The 19,916-nt window shown below is 37.1% G+C and overlaps 1 protein-coding gene across 1 annotated transcript in view; it reads right to left on the reverse strand.

Moving 5' to 3' along the window:
- NDST4 (N-deacetylase and N-sulfotransferase 4) overlaps positions 1–19,916 on the reverse strand; it is a 239,291-nt gene that overhangs the window by 122,876 nt on the left and 96,499 nt on the right. The window contains exon 2 of the mRNA XM_045798645.2: positions 12,944–13,031. Coding sequence (XP_045654601.1) covers positions 12,944–13,031 — 88 coding nt within the window. The remainder of the gene's footprint in view (positions 1–12,943; positions 13,032–19,916) is intronic.

A 19,916-nucleotide genomic window follows, 5' to 3' on the forward strand; every position in this document is an offset into this window, starting at 1 on the left:
TTCTCCCGCCCTTCTGCTGTGCTTTGAATACAGAATGTTTGAGAAATGCTTCCACTCACTTTAAACTTCCCTGGTTGTGATAGAAAGTACCAGGAAGTGCAAAATGCATACTTGACCAGGAAGGAGGTCAATCACTCAATTTAAAGGAAATTTTTAGACTATTGATATAAACAAATATGATCATAAAATATTAGTAATTTTTATACTAAAGATTGTGTTAATTTATAAACACTCCTCACAAGATTGATAGTGATACTTAAAACCTTATTTTTTCACTTCATAGATTAATTTCCCATCAGCCTTTCTCTTACTTTATATAGGTCTTATAATTCAAAGCCATGTGAGGCAAGCTTGTGACACTAGAAATAGCTTAATGAAAAATACGACAGCATGTCATGCTTAGGGACCAAAGCAGAATTTCAAATGTTTTAAAACCCAACTAAGTGAAAATATTAAATTTTTCAATCATTAAAAACACATATTTTTCTATACTATTAACACATATTTTTCTATACCTAAATTAATATGTGAGGATATAATTTGTAACTCATACATCACCATATTTAACATACGTTAAAATCCATTAAAAGAATTTGTGTTCATATTTAGCCTTTTACTTCTAATCTGATCTAGATTCAAACCTACATCTTAATTAATTAAAAATATAGTATTTTTTGTTCTCACTTAACAGTTATTCCCTTTTACCTCTCTAAATTCTCAAAAAATAGGAAGTTTTTAAATTTGGAAGTAAAATATTGAAGAATTCACCTTTTTGTTATCACTTGTGGAGGATCTTGTTATGAAATAATAGCATACTTCTAAAAGTTCCTTAAATCTGCCAGTATAAGAATAATTTTAGCAAGATCTGGGCTATAGGTTAATTCCCATAAGGCAACATTAAAATGCAATTTATAAAATTCCATGTATTAATGCTTTTGTATAAATGCCTGCTTTATATTTGCTCATTATTATAAAATATTATAATTCCCTAAATGGCACGAAGATGTTTGTGTTTTCTTTGTTTACTGAATCTGGCATGGTTCCATATAGGTAGGTATGCACTAAACTAATTTTAAATATTACAATAAATAAAGAGAACTGTGTGGTGATGAAAACTGATTAAAAGTACCTATGGTTACCTATTAGTTCTAGAACTAATAAATTCAACAAAGCTGCAGAGTTCAAAATCAATATACAGAAATCTGTTGTATTTCTATGCACTAATAACAGAAGAGCAGAAAGAGAAATTAAGAAAGCAATTCCATTTACAATTGCACCAAAAATAATAAAATACCTAGGAATAAACCTGACCAAGGAAGTGTAACACTAGTACTTTAAAGACTATAAGACATTGATGAAAGAAATAGAAGATGAAGAAATTCCAGACAAATGGAAAGATATGTCATGCTGATGGATTGGAAGAATTAACGTTAAAAAAATCCAAACTATTCAAAGCAATCTATAGATTCAGTGCAATTGGTATCAAAATATCAATAGTATTTTTCACAGAACAAGAACAAATAATCCTAAAATTTGTATGAAACCACAAAAGATCACAAATAGCCAAAGCCATCTTGAGGAAGAAGAACAAAACTGGGGGTAACACAATCCCAGATTTCAAACTGTACTACAAAGCTATCGTAATCAAAACAGTATAGAACTAGCACAAAAATAGCCACATAGATCAACAGAACAGGATAGAGAGCCCAGACAGAAGCCCACACTTATGTGGTCAATTAATCTATGATAAAGGAAGGAAGAATATACTAGGGGGGGAAATAGTCTCTTCAAAAATGGTGTTGGAAAAATTGGGCAACTATATGAAAAAGAATGAAACTGGACATCATACCCAAAAATAAACCCAAAAAGGATTAAAGATCTAAATATAAGACCTGAAACAATAAAATTTCTAAAAGAAAACATAGGCAGTAATCTCTTGGACATCAACTTCAACAATAATTTCTGGATATGTCTCCCCAGTCAAGAAAAACTAAAGCAAAAACATGTTGGGACTACATCACACTAAAAAGCTTTTGTACAGCAAGGAAACCAACAACAAAATAAAAAGTCAACCTGCTGAATGGGAGAAGATATTTGTAAATGATACATCTGACAATTCATACAACTCAACACCAAAAAAAAAAAAAAAAAAAAACCGCACAAATAACCCAATTAAAATGGGCAGAGGTACTGAATAGACAATGTTCCCAAAGAAGACAAAGAGATGGCCAAAAGACATGTGAAAAGATACTCATATCACTAATCATCAGAAAAAAAGTGCAAATCAAACCACAATGACATATCACCTACCACTAGTCAGAATGTCCAGTATAAAAAATATAGAAAAATAGGAAGTGTTAGTGATGATGTGGAATAAAGAGAACCTTTGTGTACTGTTAGCAGGAATGTAAGCTGGTGCAGTCACTAGAGAACACAGTTTGAAGGTTCCTCAAAAAACTAAAAATAGAGTTACCATCCAATCCAATAATTCCACTTCTGGGTATTTACTGAAGGAAAACAGGGGGTGGATTTAAGATGGCGGAGGAGTAGGGGACCCCTTTTTCAGCCGGTCCCCTGAGTCGAGCTGGATAGGTACCAGACCAGCCTAAATAACCACGGAATCAGCCTGAGACACAGGAAGATACATCTGGATCTCTACAAACGAACATCTCCAGCGCTGAGTATTGAGGTACGAAGCGGGGAGCCGTGAAACCGCGCACAGATATCGGAAGATAAATGGAAGGGGGAGGGAGCAGCCGCGTTCGGGCACCGGGAAGCGGTAGCCACCTGCACGGGGGAGCGGGCAGACTCACGGACCGAGAAACCCGCGAAACAGCAGACTGAGACCCCGAGCCGGGAGCGCGCGCCACCAGGCTTCTCACGGAACACCGGAATCCCCGTGCGCTCACCGGAAATAGACTGAGACCGGGAGATCCGGGCGCGCATGGGGGCGGCTGGCAGCTGGTGGCATTAGAAACACAAAGGACAGAGACGCGCCGGCCCTGGAAGTGAGGGCTGGGGCACCGGGTGTGGGGCGCACATCCCGGGACGCTGCAGGGTTGAGCAGCACCAACAGTAACGGAGTTAAAGTGGCCAGAACATCAGTGGAGAACGGGCCGCGATCCCTCTGTTCTATGACACGAGGCTGAAATTCGGCTGCTGCTGCTGCTCTGACTCTCAGAAGAGGCACAGCAAACCGCCAGGGAAAGCCGCAAGAGAACAAAAGCCTGGAAATACCGGCTCAGAGAGTGCCCATCCCCATCCCCCCTCGCAGGGAACACGGAGACTCTACCCAAACAGGGTTGCCTGAGTATCGGCGCGGCAGGCCCCTCCCCCAGAACACAGAAGGCAGGCTGAAAAATCAAGAAGCCCACAACCCGGGAGCCTGGGTGGCACAGTCATTGAGCGCCTGTCTTCGGCTTAGGGTGTGATCCCGGCGTTCCGGAAAGGAGTCCCTCATCGGGCTCCTCCGCTGGGAGCCTGCTTCTTCCTCTCCCACTCCCCTGCTTGTGTTCCCTCTCTCGCTGGTTGACTCTCTGCCACATAAATAAATAAATAAAATCTTTAAAGAAGAAGCCCACATCCCTAAGATCCCGATAAAACAAGGGGCACGGCCTGGGACCCAGTCAATAATTTGGGCTCTGGACAACCCCGCAACCTCTCCTTATCAGAATGACAAGAAGAAGAAGCCCCCCACAGCAAAGAAAAGACAGTGAGTCTGTGGCCTCTGCCACAGAAATAATGGATATCGATGTAACCAAATTATCAGAAATGGAATTCAGAGTAACGATGGTCAAAATGATGAGTAGAATTGAAAAAAGTATTAAGGAAAAGGTTACTGAGAATATAGAATCCCTAAGTATGGAAATGAGAGCGAATCTGACAGAAATTAAAAATTCTATGAGCCAAATGCAGGCAAAACTAGAGGCTCTGACGGCCAGGGTCACCGAAACAGAGGAACGTATTAGTGAATTGGAGGATGGGTTAATAGAGGAGAAAACGAAAGTAGAAGATGGTCTTAAAAAAATCCACACCCACGAATGTAGGTTACGGGAGATTACTGACTCAATGAAACGATCCAATGTCAGAATCATCGGCATCCCTGAGGGGGTGTAGAAAAACAGAGGTCTAGAAGAGATCTTTGAACAAATTGTAGCTGAAAACTTCCCTAATCTAGTGAGGGAAACAAACATTCGTGTCCAAGAGGCAGAGAGGACCCCTCCCAAGCTCAACCACGACAAACCTATGCCATGTCACGTCATAATGCAATTTGCAAATATTAGATCCAAAGATACAGTATTGAAAGTGGCCAGGGCAAAGAAATTTCTCACGTACCAAGGCAAAGGCATCAGAATTACGTCAGACCTGTCTACACAGACCTGGAATGAGAGAAAGGGTTGGGGGGGCATTTTTAAAGCTCTTTCAGAGAAAAACATGCAGCCAAGGATCCTTTATCCAGCAAGGCCGTCATTCAGAATTGATGGAGAAATAAAGACATGTCAGAATTGCCAGTCATTAACCAATTTCATAACCATGAAACCAGCCCTACAGGAGATATTAAGGGGGGTTCTATAAAGGTAAAAAGGCCCAAGAGTGATACAGAAAAGAAAGTCACAACCAATAGAAACAAAGACTTTACTGGCAACATGGCATTTTTAAAATTCTCTCTCTCAGTTCTTAGTGCCAATGTAAATGGTTTAAAGGCTCCCATAACATGCCACAGGGTTGCAGATTGGATAAAAAGAAATGACCCATCCATTTGCTGTCTACAAGAGACTCATTTTGAACCCAAAGATGCATTCAGACTGAGAGTAAGGGGATGGAGTACCATCTTTCACACAAATGGACCTCAAAAGAAAGCTGGGGTAGCAATTCTCATATCAGATAGATGGGATTTTAAACTAGAGACTATAGTTAGAGACGCAGAAGGGCACTATATTATTCTTAAAGGAAGTATTCAACAAGTGGATATGACAATTATAAATATATATGCCCCCAACAGGGGAGCAGCAAGATACACAAGCCAACTCTTAACCAGAATAAAGAGACATATAGATAAAAATACATTAATAGTAGGGGACCTCAACACTCCACTATCAGAAATAGACAGAACACCCTGGCAAAAACTAAGCAAAGAATCAAAGGCTTTGAATGCCATACTCGATGAGTTGGACCTCATAGATATATATAGAACACTACACCCCAGAACCAAAGAATACTCATTCTATTCTAATGCCCATGGAACATTCTCAAGAATAGACCATGTTCTGGGACACAAAACAGGTCTCAACCGACACCAAAAGATTGAAATTATCCCCTGCATATTCTCAGACCATAACGGTCTGAAATTGGAACTCAACCACAAGGAAAAACTTGGAAGAAACTCAAACACTTGGAGACTAAGAACCATCCTGCTCAGGAATGACTCAATAAACCAGGAAATCAAAAATCAACTTAAACAATTTATGGAGACCAACGAGAATGAAAACACAATGGTCCAAAACCTATGGGATACTGCAAAGGCAATCTAAGGGGAAAATACATAGCCATCCAAGCCTCACTCAAAAGAATAGAAAAATCTAAAATGCAGTTTTTATATTCTCACCTCAAGAAGCTGGAACAGCAACAGAGGGACAGGCCTAATCCACTCACGAGGAAGCAGTTGACCAAAATTAGAGCAGAAACCAATCAATCAGAAACCAGAAGTACAGTAGAACAGATCAACAGGACTAGAAGCTGGTTCTTTGAGAGAATCAATAAAATTGACAGACCACTGGCAAGACTTATCCTAAAGAAAAGAGAAAGGACCCAAATTATTAAAATTATGAATGAAAAAGGAGAGGTCACGACCAACACCATTGAAATTGGAAGGATTATTAGAAATTTTTATTAACAGCTATATGCCAATAAACTAAGCAATCCGGAAGAGATGGAATCCTTCCTGGAAACCTATAAACTACCAAGATTGAAACAGGGAGAAATTGATTTCTTAAACAGGCCAATTAATTATGAAGAAATTGAGTCAGTGATAAACAACCTTCCAAATAGCAAAACTCCATGCCCGGACGGTTTTCCTGGGGAATTCTACCAACCATTCAAAGAAGAAATAATACCTATTCTCCTAAAGCTATTTCAAAAAATAGAAACAGAAGGAAAGCTACCAAACTCATTCTATGAGGCCAATATTACCTTGATTCCCAAACCAGGCAAAGACCCCCTCAAAAAGGACAATTACAGACCGATTTCCCTAATGAATATGGACGCCAAAATCCTCAACAAGATACTTGCTAATAGAATCCCACGGTACATTAAAAGGATTATACATCATGATCAAGTGGGATTCATACCTGGGATGCAAGCGTGGTTCAATATTCGCAAATCAATCAGCGTGATACATCATATCAACAAGAAAAGACTCAGGAACCATATGATCCTCTCAATCAATGTCGAAAAAGCATTTGACAAAATACAGCATCCTTTCCTGATTAAAACCCTTCAGAGTGTAGGAATAGAGGGTACATTTCTCAATCTCATAAAAGCCATCTATGAAAAGCCTACTGCAAATATCATTCTCAATGGCGAAAAGCTGGAAGCCTTTCCCTTAAGATCAGGAACACGACAAGGATGCCCACTCTCGCCACTATTATTCAACATAGTACTAGAAGTCCTTGCAACAGCAATCAGACGACAAAAAGGGATCAAAGGTATCCAAATCGTCAAAGAAGAAGTCAAAATGTCTCTCTTCGCAGATGACATGATACTCTATATGGAAAACCCAAAAGAAGCCACTCCCAAACTATTAGAAGTTATAGAGCAATTCAGTAATGTGGCAGGATACAAAATCAATGCTCAGAAATCAGTTGCATTTCTATACACGAATAATGAGACCGAAGAAAGAGAAATTAGGGAATCCATCCCATTTACAATAGCACCAAAAACCATATGTTACCTTGGAATTAACTTAACCAGAGACGTAAAGGACCTATATTCTAGAAACTAAAAATCACTCTTGAAATACATTGAGGAAGACATAAAAAGATGGAAAAATATTCCATGCTCATGGATCGGAAGAATTAACATAGTTAAAATGTCCATGCTACCCAGAGCAATCTACACTTTCAATGCTATCCCAATCAAAATACCGAGGACATTTTTCAAAGAACTGGAACAAATAGTCCTTAAATTTGTATGGAAACAGAAAAGGCCCCGAATCTCCAAGGAACTGTTGAAAAGGAAAAACAAAGCTGGGGGCATCACAATGCCAGATTTCGAGCTGTACTACAAAGCTGTGATCACAAAGACAGCATGGTACTGGCACAAAAACAGACACATAAACCAATGGAACAGAATAGAGAACCCAGAAATGGACCCTCGGCTCTTTGGGCAACTAATATTTGATAGAGCAGGAAAAAACATCCGGTGGGAAACAGACAGTCTCTTCAATAAATGGTGCTGGGAAAATTGGACAGCTACATGCAAGAGAATGAAACTTGACCACTATCTCACACCATACACAAAAATAAACTCCAAATGGATGAAAGACCTCGATGAGAGGCAGGAATCCATCAAAATTCTAGAGGAGAACATAGGCAGCAACCTCTACGACATCAGCCAAAGCAACCTTTTTCATGACACATCCCCAAAGGCAAGAGAAACAAAAGATAAAATGAACTTATGGGACTTCATCAAGATTAAAAGTTTCTGCACAGCCAAGGAAACAGTCAGAAAAACTAAGAGGCAGCCCACAGAATGGGAGAATATATTGGCAAATGACACTACAGATAAAGGACTGGTATCCAAGATCTACAAAGAACTTCTCAAACTTAATACACGAGAAACAAATAAACAAATCAAAAAATGGGCAGAAAATATGAACAGACACTTTTCCAATGAAGACATACAAATGGCTAACAGACACATGAAAAAATGTTCAAAATCATTAGCCATCAGGGAAATTCAAATCAAAACCACACTGAGATACCACCTTACGCCAGTTAGAATGGCAAAAATAGACAAGGCAAGAAACAACAATTGTTGGAGAGGATGTGGAGAAAGGGGATCCCTCCTACATTGTTGGTGGGAATGCAAGTTGGTACAGCCACTCTGGAAAACAGTGTGGAGGTCCCTTAAAAAGTTAAAAATTGAGCTACCCTATGATCCAGCCATTGCACTACTGGTTGTTTACCCCAAAGATACAGACGTAGTAAAGAGAAAGGCCATATGCACCCCAATGTTCATAGCAGCAATGTCCACAACAGCTAAATCGTGGAAGGAGCTGAGATACCCTTCAACAGATGACTGGATTAAGAAGTTGTGGTCCATATATACAATGGAATATTACTCAGCTATCAGAAAGAACGAGTTCTCAACATTTGCTGCAACATGGACGGCACTGGAGGAGATAATGCTAAGTGAAATAAGTCAAGCAGAGAATGACAACTATCATATGATTTCTCTCATCTATGGAACATAAGAACTAGGATGATCAGTAGGGGAAGAAAGTGATAAAGAAGGGGGGGTAATCAGAAGGGGGAATGAAACATGAGAGACTATGGACTATGAGAAACAAACTGAGGGCCTCAGAGGGGAGGGGGTTGGGGGAATGGGATAGACCGGTGATGGGTAGTAAGGAGGCACGTATTGCATGGTGCACTGGGTGTTATCCTCAACTAATGAATCATCAAGCCGTACATCGGAAACCGGGGATGTACTGTATGGTGACTAACATAATATAATAAAAAATCATTAAAAAAAAAAAAGGAAAACAAAAACACTAATTGGAAAAGATATATGAACACCTATGTTTACTGCAGCCTTATTTACAAAAGCCAAGATACAGAAGCAACCCAAGTGTCCATCCACAGATGAATGGATTTGAGAAACAAACTCATATAGAGAGGATAAACTAGTGGTTGCTAAAGCGGAGGGGAGTGGGAGATGGGTAAAACAGGGTGAAGGGGATTAAAAGGTAGAATCTCCCAGTTATAAAGTAAATAAATCACTGGGATGGAAAGTATAGCATAGGGAATATTAATAACATTATAATAGCTTTGGAGACAGATGAAAACTACACTTATCATGGTGAACATATTGTAATGCATATGACTTCCTTTTTTCCTAATTTTTTAAAAAGATTTTATTTATTTATTGGAGAGAGAGAAAGCACGAGCAGGGAGGGGGGAGGAGGAGAGGGACAAGCAGACTCCATGCTGAGTGTGGCACCCTACACGGGGCTTGATCCCACAACCCTGAGATCATGACCTGAGTGGAAATCAAGAGTGGGACACTTTATCAGCGGAGCCACCCAAGCTGTATATGGTTTTCAAATCACTATGTTGTGCACCTGAAACTAATGTCATACATATGTGAATGATACTTCAATTAAAAATTTTAAAAAATTAACTTCAGAAAATGTGTTGAGTACATTGCAATGCATGTAAAACCTTCAAAAAGAATGTTACTCGTGTTGATAAATAAGTAGATTTTACCTTTTCATTGTATACATATGTTTGTTATGCATTGTCTCACTGAATAACTTGTAAGGCACATACATAAAAGTTATTTCTAAGAATGTTACTTCTGTGTGTGCGTAAGAACAGTGTTATTTCAGGTAATGATTGTGTTCCCCACACTGTAGTGCAAACTCTCTTTTAAACTCTCTTTAAAGGCAAATAAAAACGTACATAAATAAATAAATGTATGTATGTAAACTATAGTTTCAAAATTAGAAAATAGAGTGATGTGCATTATTCAGTTTACTTTTTTGATAAAATTTGATCTTATACAAAAATACTTTTTAAAGTAATAATAATAAACACATAGCACTTAGACATGCTACGTGTTATTCTAAATGAGGGAGATATGATGCTTATTTAAAGATACAGAAACTGAGGCGCAGAAAGTTTAAGTAACCTGTTCGTGTTCACAAACCTAGTAAATGTCAGTCTGGTTTTGAACAAAAGCAGTCTGTTTCTAATACCTACTCGGAACCAGTAATTTATACAGAAAATCAAAAATAAGAAACAAAGAAAGGTGAATGAATGTAACATTTTTGTAAAAATTTCATGTTTGAAAGTTAATAGTTTTATATAAGGGGCTTATATTTCTGTCAAGTGAACTGTCATGAGAAAAACCAATATTAATACAATTTGCAAATATCCATGAATTAGTTGATTGAGTCATATTCAACTTATTATTAATTACAAAGAGTGGCAATAATTGCCACTAGGAATTATGTCCTATAAAAAATAATATTGGTAACCCTTTATCCCTAAAAGACATCTTAATGCTGTAATGTGTTCATCCTCTGAGTTTTCATTGTGCAATTCCAATCAAGCTTTACATATTTTCGGACTAAAACATTTTATTTCAAACTCCACACTTTTATGTTTTCCCTTTAATCAACAGTATGTCCTTCCTCTTTCAATTTGGCACCTGTGTGTGGCTGACTGCTAGGGAAAGCTTAGGAATATGTCCTTTTGGGTGAGATTGTTTTTAGCATGTGAAGGGCAGAGAAACTGAACAGGAAAGAATACATGGGAAATACAAATAAGTGGAGCAGTCTAAGAAATGAAGAATCTATCATTATTACGCTGGGCATATGTGATTAAATGTCTTCAAAACAAGGAGGCTCATCAATCAGCATCCTCATGCACTGGGAAATTGGAACATCCTGGGAGAGAGCTGAGACAGTCATTGTGACAAGGCCATCTTCTAATAGTTACACAGCATAGCGGAGTGCAAGCATAAGGAAAGCACTTGCCTGCTTTGCAAACTTTGTTCCATAGAGTTAAGCCTGAATATAAGAATGTGACTGGATAAGATAGAGGTGTGCCCTCCCTAACATCACCAATGTTAACTCCACTCTAGAAGAAACCTTGATATCTTTGAATAAATTAATAAGTACTCAATATAATATGATTGCATCTTTGAAATACAGTATGAATGCCTTCCAATGATTCTACACATAAAGTAGCAAGTCAATGAAAGTTTCATCCTTTTATGAAGGAAAGTAAACTTCTGGGATTCACAAATTTATATATATTGCTTGATCTCTAAAGTGTACTATCACCGCAGCATAACAGAATAGAGTGTTTCTTCCATTATTTTTGTTAGGTTAATAGCAACATAAAGGGTCAAAAGAGTCAATAAGGTCTTCTTGAAAGATGTAATTAAAATGATTTTTTTTTTTTGGTCTCTTCCTCCAACAACTATCGCTGTGATATTAACGAGCAGGTTGTTCATTTCCTAGCGGCTGCGTACTGTGTGCGTGTTCAGGACCATAAAGAAGAAATGAGAAGTGTTGTAAGCTGCTATCAACGTTAACTCTGGGACTGTCTGGCAGCTTTAATAGTTCTGAATATGAAAAGTAAATAAAAGAGCTGAGGCAGTTACCCAGATATATTTCAACCAAAAGAATGGCTTTACTTGCACTATATAGCTATTTAAGACAAAATAGTATTGTTTGCGTGTGAACTCCAAGTAATCCCATAATTTTCCCCCTGCATGAGTAAATACAGCTTTTAGAGTTATCTGCTTTATAACTTCAGAGTCAGAGCTTCTTAGGCCTGAACTCATTTCTTGAGGGGGCTTTTGAAGAAGATTTACAAAACCATGTCTATTTTCAAAATTGTAAGCTGGAATTACTTTGCCTGTGCAGATACGATGACCCAAATCTCTTTCTGCAAAATGTCCTTTTAAAATATGCAATCATTTGATTTATCAAATGGTCTAGATACTAATTTTCCTTCTATTACTTTAAACAGATTTACATGTTGCAAAGCAGGAGGGAAAAGGCATTAAAGAAAAGCCAGGAAGACCTCACTGCTTCAATATTCTAATAAAGCATGCTGAGACTCCTTGGTTAAACATTAAAAAGCTTCTTTGGGTAAATGAGTTGCATTTATGATAATTAAAGACAACCTTTGCATGGGATATTTTTAATATCAATAACATGCACACATGCGTAGAGAATACCATGGAGTGTTTTCACTAAGATACTATGAAGTAACAACAGAGCAAATTCATGAAAAATTTGGCTTATACCACAAATGCAGAAATAGGAGCAGATAGTAGGTATTGCCCTAATACAGGCTCTAACACACCATTTTGTGTTATTTTTTGTCATTATTATATGATAGTCAATTCTATACACAAAGTTTTCTCCACACGAGTGCCAGACATTAGAATGCTGATATTCAGAAAATAAAAGTAATATTCTGGAGGTGAAGATGGGTAAAGAGGTGAGAAATATCAGAACATAGAGTAGTGCGTGAACACCAATCACATTTTAAGAATTAGTTGAGAGGCTGACACTGAACAGAAGTGCAACTGTGGCTGGATAGAGATGGAAATATACGATATATTATGATTGTTTAAATGGATGTTGGGCCAAATTGTTGTCATACTTTTAGGGAAAAATCCTGCGAGGGAAGATAAATTAAGGAAGATGACCCTCTGTTAATTTTCTTTGAGGCTATAAAATTCCTCTCTGATCACCAGATGTTTTCCAAAAGGATAATATGTACAAAAATGTCTGTACCTTGAGTATCTGACATTTAAAAAACACTGCCCACTATTATTATTGACGTGTCATTGCCTTCATCATCATCATCATCATCATCATCATCATCATCATCATCATCACGATCACTATGCTTTCTACTTGGACTATGCTGAGAGACAAGATGCATAGTCACCCAAAAATGACCATGGTTTCTTTTACTGAGTTGAAGAAGTCAATTCTCTTCCTCTTTTGCCCTTGTTTCTAACAGTATTTGCCAAAGTAAACAAGCTCATTGATTTTGGATTTGGCTCCTCATATAATGCACCCAAGTTTTTCCCATAATCAGTCTGGATATTCTATTTCTCCTACTTATGAAACATTTAAAATCCTCTCTCCTATTTATATGTAGCTGCCTGAGAACACAAAGCTCCTTCTTACCTGTGTGGTAAAACTTCCCTGAAAATCCAAGGTTGAAGGTAAAATTTGCAACCTGAGTGCGCAGTAAATTTTGAGTCTCTAGTAATGCCTGAAATAAATAAGAAATTAACATGATTTTAGAAAAATAAATATGAAGCTTTGGGATGCCTCTTTTTCAAATGTGTATGCATGAGTGAAACAAAATCATATGGGCTTTCCTGCTTTTTGGATTTTTGATGGGTACTGTTATTTGCTACTCGTATTTCGGGTATTATAATCGCTATTATTATTTTTATTGAAGTTCACCAAATTATGAAGCAGTTCAGTCCTAAGCACATTATAAGTTGCTGAGAGGCAATTCTTTAACCACAGAGCACTGAAATCATTTTTCATTTCCATGTGAGACATTTCTTGATTTCAGATTATTACACTTTTTTTCCTTGGGGGAAATTTTTCAGAGTTGTTGGATGTAGACAAGTCCTGTATTTGTTGGTAAGGAATAGGAAGGTAATGTCTGTTTGAGTTGCAATTTAGTATTTATTTAACTGTGCTACCTCCCGTATTGTTTTTTAAGGCATAATCATTGAGTTTAAGGCTTGGGTTTTTACTATACAAACTAAAAAGAAATGTATAAAGGATACTGATTGCAGGTGTTGAGATATGAACAAGGCAAGGACAGATAGGAAATAGCCAATTCCATAAAAAAATTCTTTTTCAGCTGTGACAAAATGTACCTGTTTTCTGTATTTGGAATAATTCTATGTTAATTTCTTATTTGTAGACAGGATAAGAACACACAGATAATAATCTTAGAGTTAGACTTAGTCCTGTAAAGTTTCTGCCAATCTTTCAACTGCAATTATTCCTATGCCAACATATGTGGCATAATTCATAACTCTCACATCCTTGGGCTTTTTGGTTTGCTTATTTATTGAGAATGTTTTTTCTGTTTTTAAATAGATTTTTAAAGGGGACTTACTTTGTTCTGATGAAAATAAGACAAACTATGTTTGTCATTACTGCTATCCATATGTTAAGGTGAATAAAGAGTCAGAAATTTAGACAATTCTTTTATTATTCACAGTGGTTAAGCATTTGCTTTAAAAATTTGTGAAACTATTTACTCCCCGAGAATTAAGAAGACTGCTGCAAATTAGTTTAATGAAATAAAAGTAAAGAGAAAAACTAAAAGGCTGGTAACTATATCATCAGTGTTTATCCAAGGTTAGAGTTAGTTACATTGAGTGTAATCTTGGCCAATCTTGTTTAAATATTATGAATTAAATAGAAAAAGGAAAAAAAAATAGACCTAGTAGTTGAACTCAGTTGATGAAATATATTTTAAAAGTTCTCAAAAAGAACAAACAAAATGTTAGAAAGAGGTTGGAGTTAAAAATAAAGTCTATTGAACTAATCAGGCATATTGGTAAGTCCTGTGGAATACAGGCTTAAATAGAAAACATCCCCCATCTTTTTATCTTAGTTCTTTTTTCTTGCTTTCTCTTTATTCAATGTACAATCCTTGGGCCTCCATATCTTGAAAGAGTTTTTTTAATAAACATTTCTCCCTTCCCCCGAATTCCTTAACACTCCAACTCCCTTCCAAGTCTCTAGCTCTGAGTTCTTGAAGTGATTATTCTGAATTTATTTCTCCACTATCCATTCTTAAATTCACTAAATACGTATTTTAGTTGCATACAATGTTGGGTGTAACAAGCATAGTCCCTTTATCCTAGGACCTCAATGCCTAGAAAGGGAGAGAGATTTTAAATAGACAGCCAAACAAATGTGTAATTACAGCTCATGATAAATTCTACAAAAGAAATCTAGAGCATGCTGTGAGAGACGCAGTAAAGGATATCAATTTATACTGAGGGAGTGGGCCCTACTTTTTATGTTTTCTTAGGGACAAATAAACATCAAACAATCTATTTTCCTTCAATCAACTTGCCACCACTTTAGGAACTCCCTCATTGTCTGTTTCTCGGGTTTTTAAAACCCTGTGGTCTGCTAACCTGTTCCCACCCTTCAGTTTTATCTTCCTCTACTCTGCCTTACATTCTGCAATCATGCTAACACCCCAAAAGCAGTAAATGCACTTCACCCTTGGGGTCAGGGAGGCCATTCAATTAATGCCTTAGCCTTGTGGGTCATTTCACTTCTCTAATCCTTTCCTTTATCTGTAAATGGGATAATGCTTAACACCTGTTTCACACTATTGTGAGGATTACAATGCGTAAGACATACAAAGTGCTTAGATAAATGCCTGGCACACAGTAGGAACTCAATAAATGCTGTTAATGAGCACTCACTATGTCATTCTGTCCCAACCAGCTAGGTATTGTTGGTGCCTTCTCATTTCCAATTAAGCTACATGCACTGCTATTTCCAGTAAATCGCCTTGTCCTCTGGCTTTATCCCTATTGCCTGCGTTATGCCTTTCCTCACTCTGTTCCCTTTGCTTAGATTCCCTCCAGCTGCTCTCCATCTCATTCCCCAAGCCCAGCCATTATTTAAAGCTCTGGCGCCTGGGTGGCTCAGTCAGTTGGGCCTCTGCTTTCCACTCAGGTCATGATCCTCGCCTCCTGGGGTCTAGTTCCGCATCGGGCCCCCAGCTCCTTGGGGATCCTGCTTCTCCCTCTGTCTCTCTTTCTGTCTTTCATGAATAAATATAATAAAAATCTTTTAAAATAAAAAAAAAATTAAAACTCTGCCCCAATGCCACCTTTTTTTGTATGAAGCCTGCTCTGATGCCTCAAACCTTTCCTGTTCTCCTCTCCCAAAGTAAGTTCCCAAATTATTTGTCTTAAGACTTGCATTATTTTCCACTTCACTACATCACTTTTTATCTGACTTCTCCTAGTCAATAGGTGCCTTCAGGTCAATCAAAACTTACTTATTTTATGTATTCTGTATTGCTAGATATATTTTTGTATACGTGGAAGGCATTCAATTGAATTAATTTCATTTATTTTATTAGTAACATATTCCTGATGGTAAAATGATAAACATGGACCATACCATTAAGTGATATCAAAACAATATGAACAGGATTCTACATTTCACCAGCACATTTATATCATGGATGTTTTATAATCTTATAGATTGCCTAGTAAGACAAGCTCACAGAAGTGAGGACAGATGAATATTTTTCCACCGGTGCTAATTAACTCTATGAAGAATTTGACAGATCATTGCTAAAAGAAATAGAGTTGCCTAGTCATATTCTCCCAACATGTCATCTTGATTAATGTGGGAGTAAAATTGACAATTTCTATAAGTAAAAACATAACAAAACAAATGGATTAAAAAAGCAAATCCTAAAAGGTTCCAAGCCTGTCTACAAAATGTTCTTTGATTTCCAAAATTCAGGGAAAGAAAATTTCCATGGCCTTTCAATGGTAAAGGCAGTAAGACACAAATAATAATGAGTAACAAAAGAGGTCTAATTTTAAAAATAAAAATCAGGAATAAATTTAAAAAGAAAAAAGTGTTAAACTACAAAAATTAAAGTAGAAATGTAGAAAAAATAAAGAATAGAAATACAAGAAAAGTGTAAAGAAATATTAGACAAAAAAATACAAATCCAAAATTATGAATAAATGAAATATGAAAAACTGACTTTGGAAAAATTTGTTTATAAAGTAGAAGTAATATGTCTGAATTTGAGATAAAAATCAAATTGTAAAGTTTAGGAAATAGCATGTAGCTGTAGATATACTTTTTTTATCTGAATATTTTGTGAGGAAGTTTGAGTAACTTTTGAACATAAATGTAAAATATATTATTTAATGTTTGGACAATAAACCTCAGTTATTTCTTTAATAGTTCATGTCATAAAAAATATAAACATCTTTTAAGTTTTCCCTTGCATTATTTAGGAAGAACTTACTAAGTTACTTGATTAGATATTAAAGAGAATAAATATACGTAACTTAAGAAAAATCAATAATTCATTATTTTAATAAATATTACTTACATTCACTTAATGTTCTCATAATGAGTTCCTCAGTATTTAATAAAGCAAGTCCAACTTACCTGCCGGCAAAATGTTAAAGAAATGGTTTTCAAACTTTATTGTTCATAAAATTTTCTAGAAGAGACTGCTAATATTGTGAATTCTGAGGGCCCACTTGAAGAGTTATTGATTTAGTCTTAAGTGATAGGGTTCAGACTTGTGTATTTTATCATAGACCCCAATTGGTTCTAAAAATGGTCAAAAGCAATTGTTTCCAAGTTACGCATAAGAAATGAATTGCCAGAATGCTTATAAAATAATTTTCCAGACCCATGCTCTGGGAATTCTGAATTAAATTATAAAAAATGGAACCTAGGAAACTGTAATTTTAACAATGATTCTTACAGCTTCAAATTGGAGATTATAACCATCAAGGAACTTTGGGAAATATTAAGTTAGTACATTATTTATACTAATTTCAAAATATGTTGTATAAGTCTTAATCCACTCCAATATTCAGGTAATTTAATGTAAGGCTAACCCTTCCCCTAAATATACCTAATTAATAAGACATGACTATCTACATGTATTGATATAGCCTTATACTTTCAAAATTTCAAATCCAATAAATAAGGGTGATAGTTTTTGTTCTTTTAACTGTCTTGTACAATTTTTTTAAATATATACAGTAACTTATAAAAATGATATCTTATTTATCTTAAAAGATCTCAATGTGGGAATCAGACAGGTTACCTCTATACTTATTATCCAAGTGGATAAAATTGCTTCATGGAAAGTTTATTTATTTATTTATTTTTTTTTAAAGATTTTATTTATTTATTTGACAGAGATAGAGACAGCCAGCGAGAGAGGGAACACAAGCAAGGGGAGTGGGAGAGGAAGAAGCAGGCTCATAGCAGAGGAGCCTGATGTGGGGCTCGATCCCATAACGCCGGGATCACGCCCTGAGCCGAAGGCAGACGCTTAACCGCTGTGCCACCCAGGCGCCCCTTCATGGAAAGTTTAAATGGCCCACCCAGATAACACAAGGAGAGGGACAAAATTGAGCTGTTTGCCTTAACACTTGGTCCAACCTTCATAACTTCAGGTCCCATTAGAGTAAGTCTATGTGGCCATGCAGGATGAAATGACTCAGGATTCCATGAACTTTTGGGTACCCTATTTGTCAATGTACAAATGAAGATGAATAGGGCTGACCCAGGGTGAAAGTATGAGGCTTTTGAAGTTTGCCTTTGACAGTCTCTGCCTCCCTTTTTGTTCATCTCCTTCCCCTTAGAGGCAATCCACACTCCTTCAGAAACCTACTCTACCTCTCTCTCTTTTTTTTTTTTTTTAAGATTTTATTTATTTATTTGTCAGTGAGAGAGAGAGCACGAGCGCACAAGCAGGGGAAGCTGCAGGCAGAGGGAGAAGCAGGCTCCCAGCTGAGCAAGGAGCCCAATGTGGGACTCAATCCCAGGACCCTGGGATCATGACCTGAGCCAAAGGCACATGCTTAACTGACTAAGCCACCCAGGCATCCCTCTCCCTCTCTTTTAAAAATTAAACTCTTACTGCCACTCAAAGAGGAATCTGTCTCATGTAATTTATACATTGAAAGAAATTTTATCACAGCAACGTACCAAGTCTTCCATAGGATTTTACCTTGAACAGTTTGGCTCTTATTGGAATGGATGAGTTAACTAAGGAAGAATGAATGAATGTTTGTAATAATAATACTGAAGAAATGTGGGAGCCTTTTGTGGGGAGAAAGGTTTGGAGATCCTTCTGCTGAATCACACTTAATTTGAAGAACAACTTGTTGAGTACAAAAACACTACTGCATTTCAGAGCAAATACCCTCTTGTCTTTCCACCCATCACTTAAGTGTTGCATTCCCATCTCTCAATCTCACCTAGATCTCCAGGAAACCAGGGATCTGAAACTTACCCTCTGGGCTCTCTTCCTCCTTGTGCCATTATTAATTCATTCATCCATTGAAACAATGTTATCTGAACACCTGCTATGTATCAGGCACTCTTCTAGGTACTAAGGACGCAGGAAAGGATGCTAATAATAATTGAGCTTTTACTATGTGTTAGATACCGTGAGAAGCACTCTGTTTGAATTACCTCTTTAAATCTCCCTGTGATCCCCTAATTAACTCTACTTCACAAATGAGGAATACAAGGCACAGAGAGGCTAAATAAGCTACATAAGGTTATGGAGTTGGAAAATGTCTCACAAACAAAACTGATAAGCTTGTTGTTCTCATGGAACTTGGGCTCTATTTAAGCGCACAGATGACACACATGGAAAATCAATCAGATAATTATTTAATTGCAAATTTAATTAGTGGGGCAAAAATCGTGTTATAGTATATGCTATTATTAAAACTAACGCAGAGTACCTAAATTTCAACAGGATAGGGAATGTGCTTTATGCAGCCTCTCTGAAAAAGTGGCAATTTAGTTGAGGCATGAAAAATAAGAGGCCAGTCATGCCCAAATCAGGGCTCTGGAAGAGTGTGCTCTGGGTAAAAAGGGCAGTGAGAGCAAGGCTCAGTGATATCTTAACACAGCACATCTACTTCATCTCACAGAAGATACGATTTTTACATTCTAAATTGATTCCTCTGGCTCCTTGCTGAGAAGGAATTGCAGGAAAACCAAAGCAACGGGAAAATCATTGAGGAGGGTTTTGCAGTAGTTTCAGTAAGAACAAAATAAAGGCATGGCCTCTACTGGGGGTACTGGGAATGGAAGGAAGGAAGGACGTAGTGTAATTCTTGACAGACTGATGTGGGAAGTGAAGTGGAGTGTAATTTCATTAATGCTTCTGATTTCTGACATTCAATGAGATGGGAGAAGAGTTGGGAAAGATTTTGAGGGAAAAATCAATACTTGCACTGCTGCACTAAACATTCTTTGTCACAACAGGAAGACTGTGTTGTTGAAACCTCTACAATACTCCCAACAGGAAAGACAGACCTTAAAGTCCTAGAGCATCATTGCTTTTAAACCTTTGTTATCCATA

Source organism: Ursus americanus, chromosome 13, assembly GCF_024610735.1.
Source record: "Ursus americanus isolate L20-20 chromosome 13, mUrsAme1.1.p, whole genome shotgun sequence".
Lineage (NCBI taxonomy): Eukaryota > Metazoa > Chordata > Mammalia > Carnivora > Ursidae > Ursus > Ursus americanus.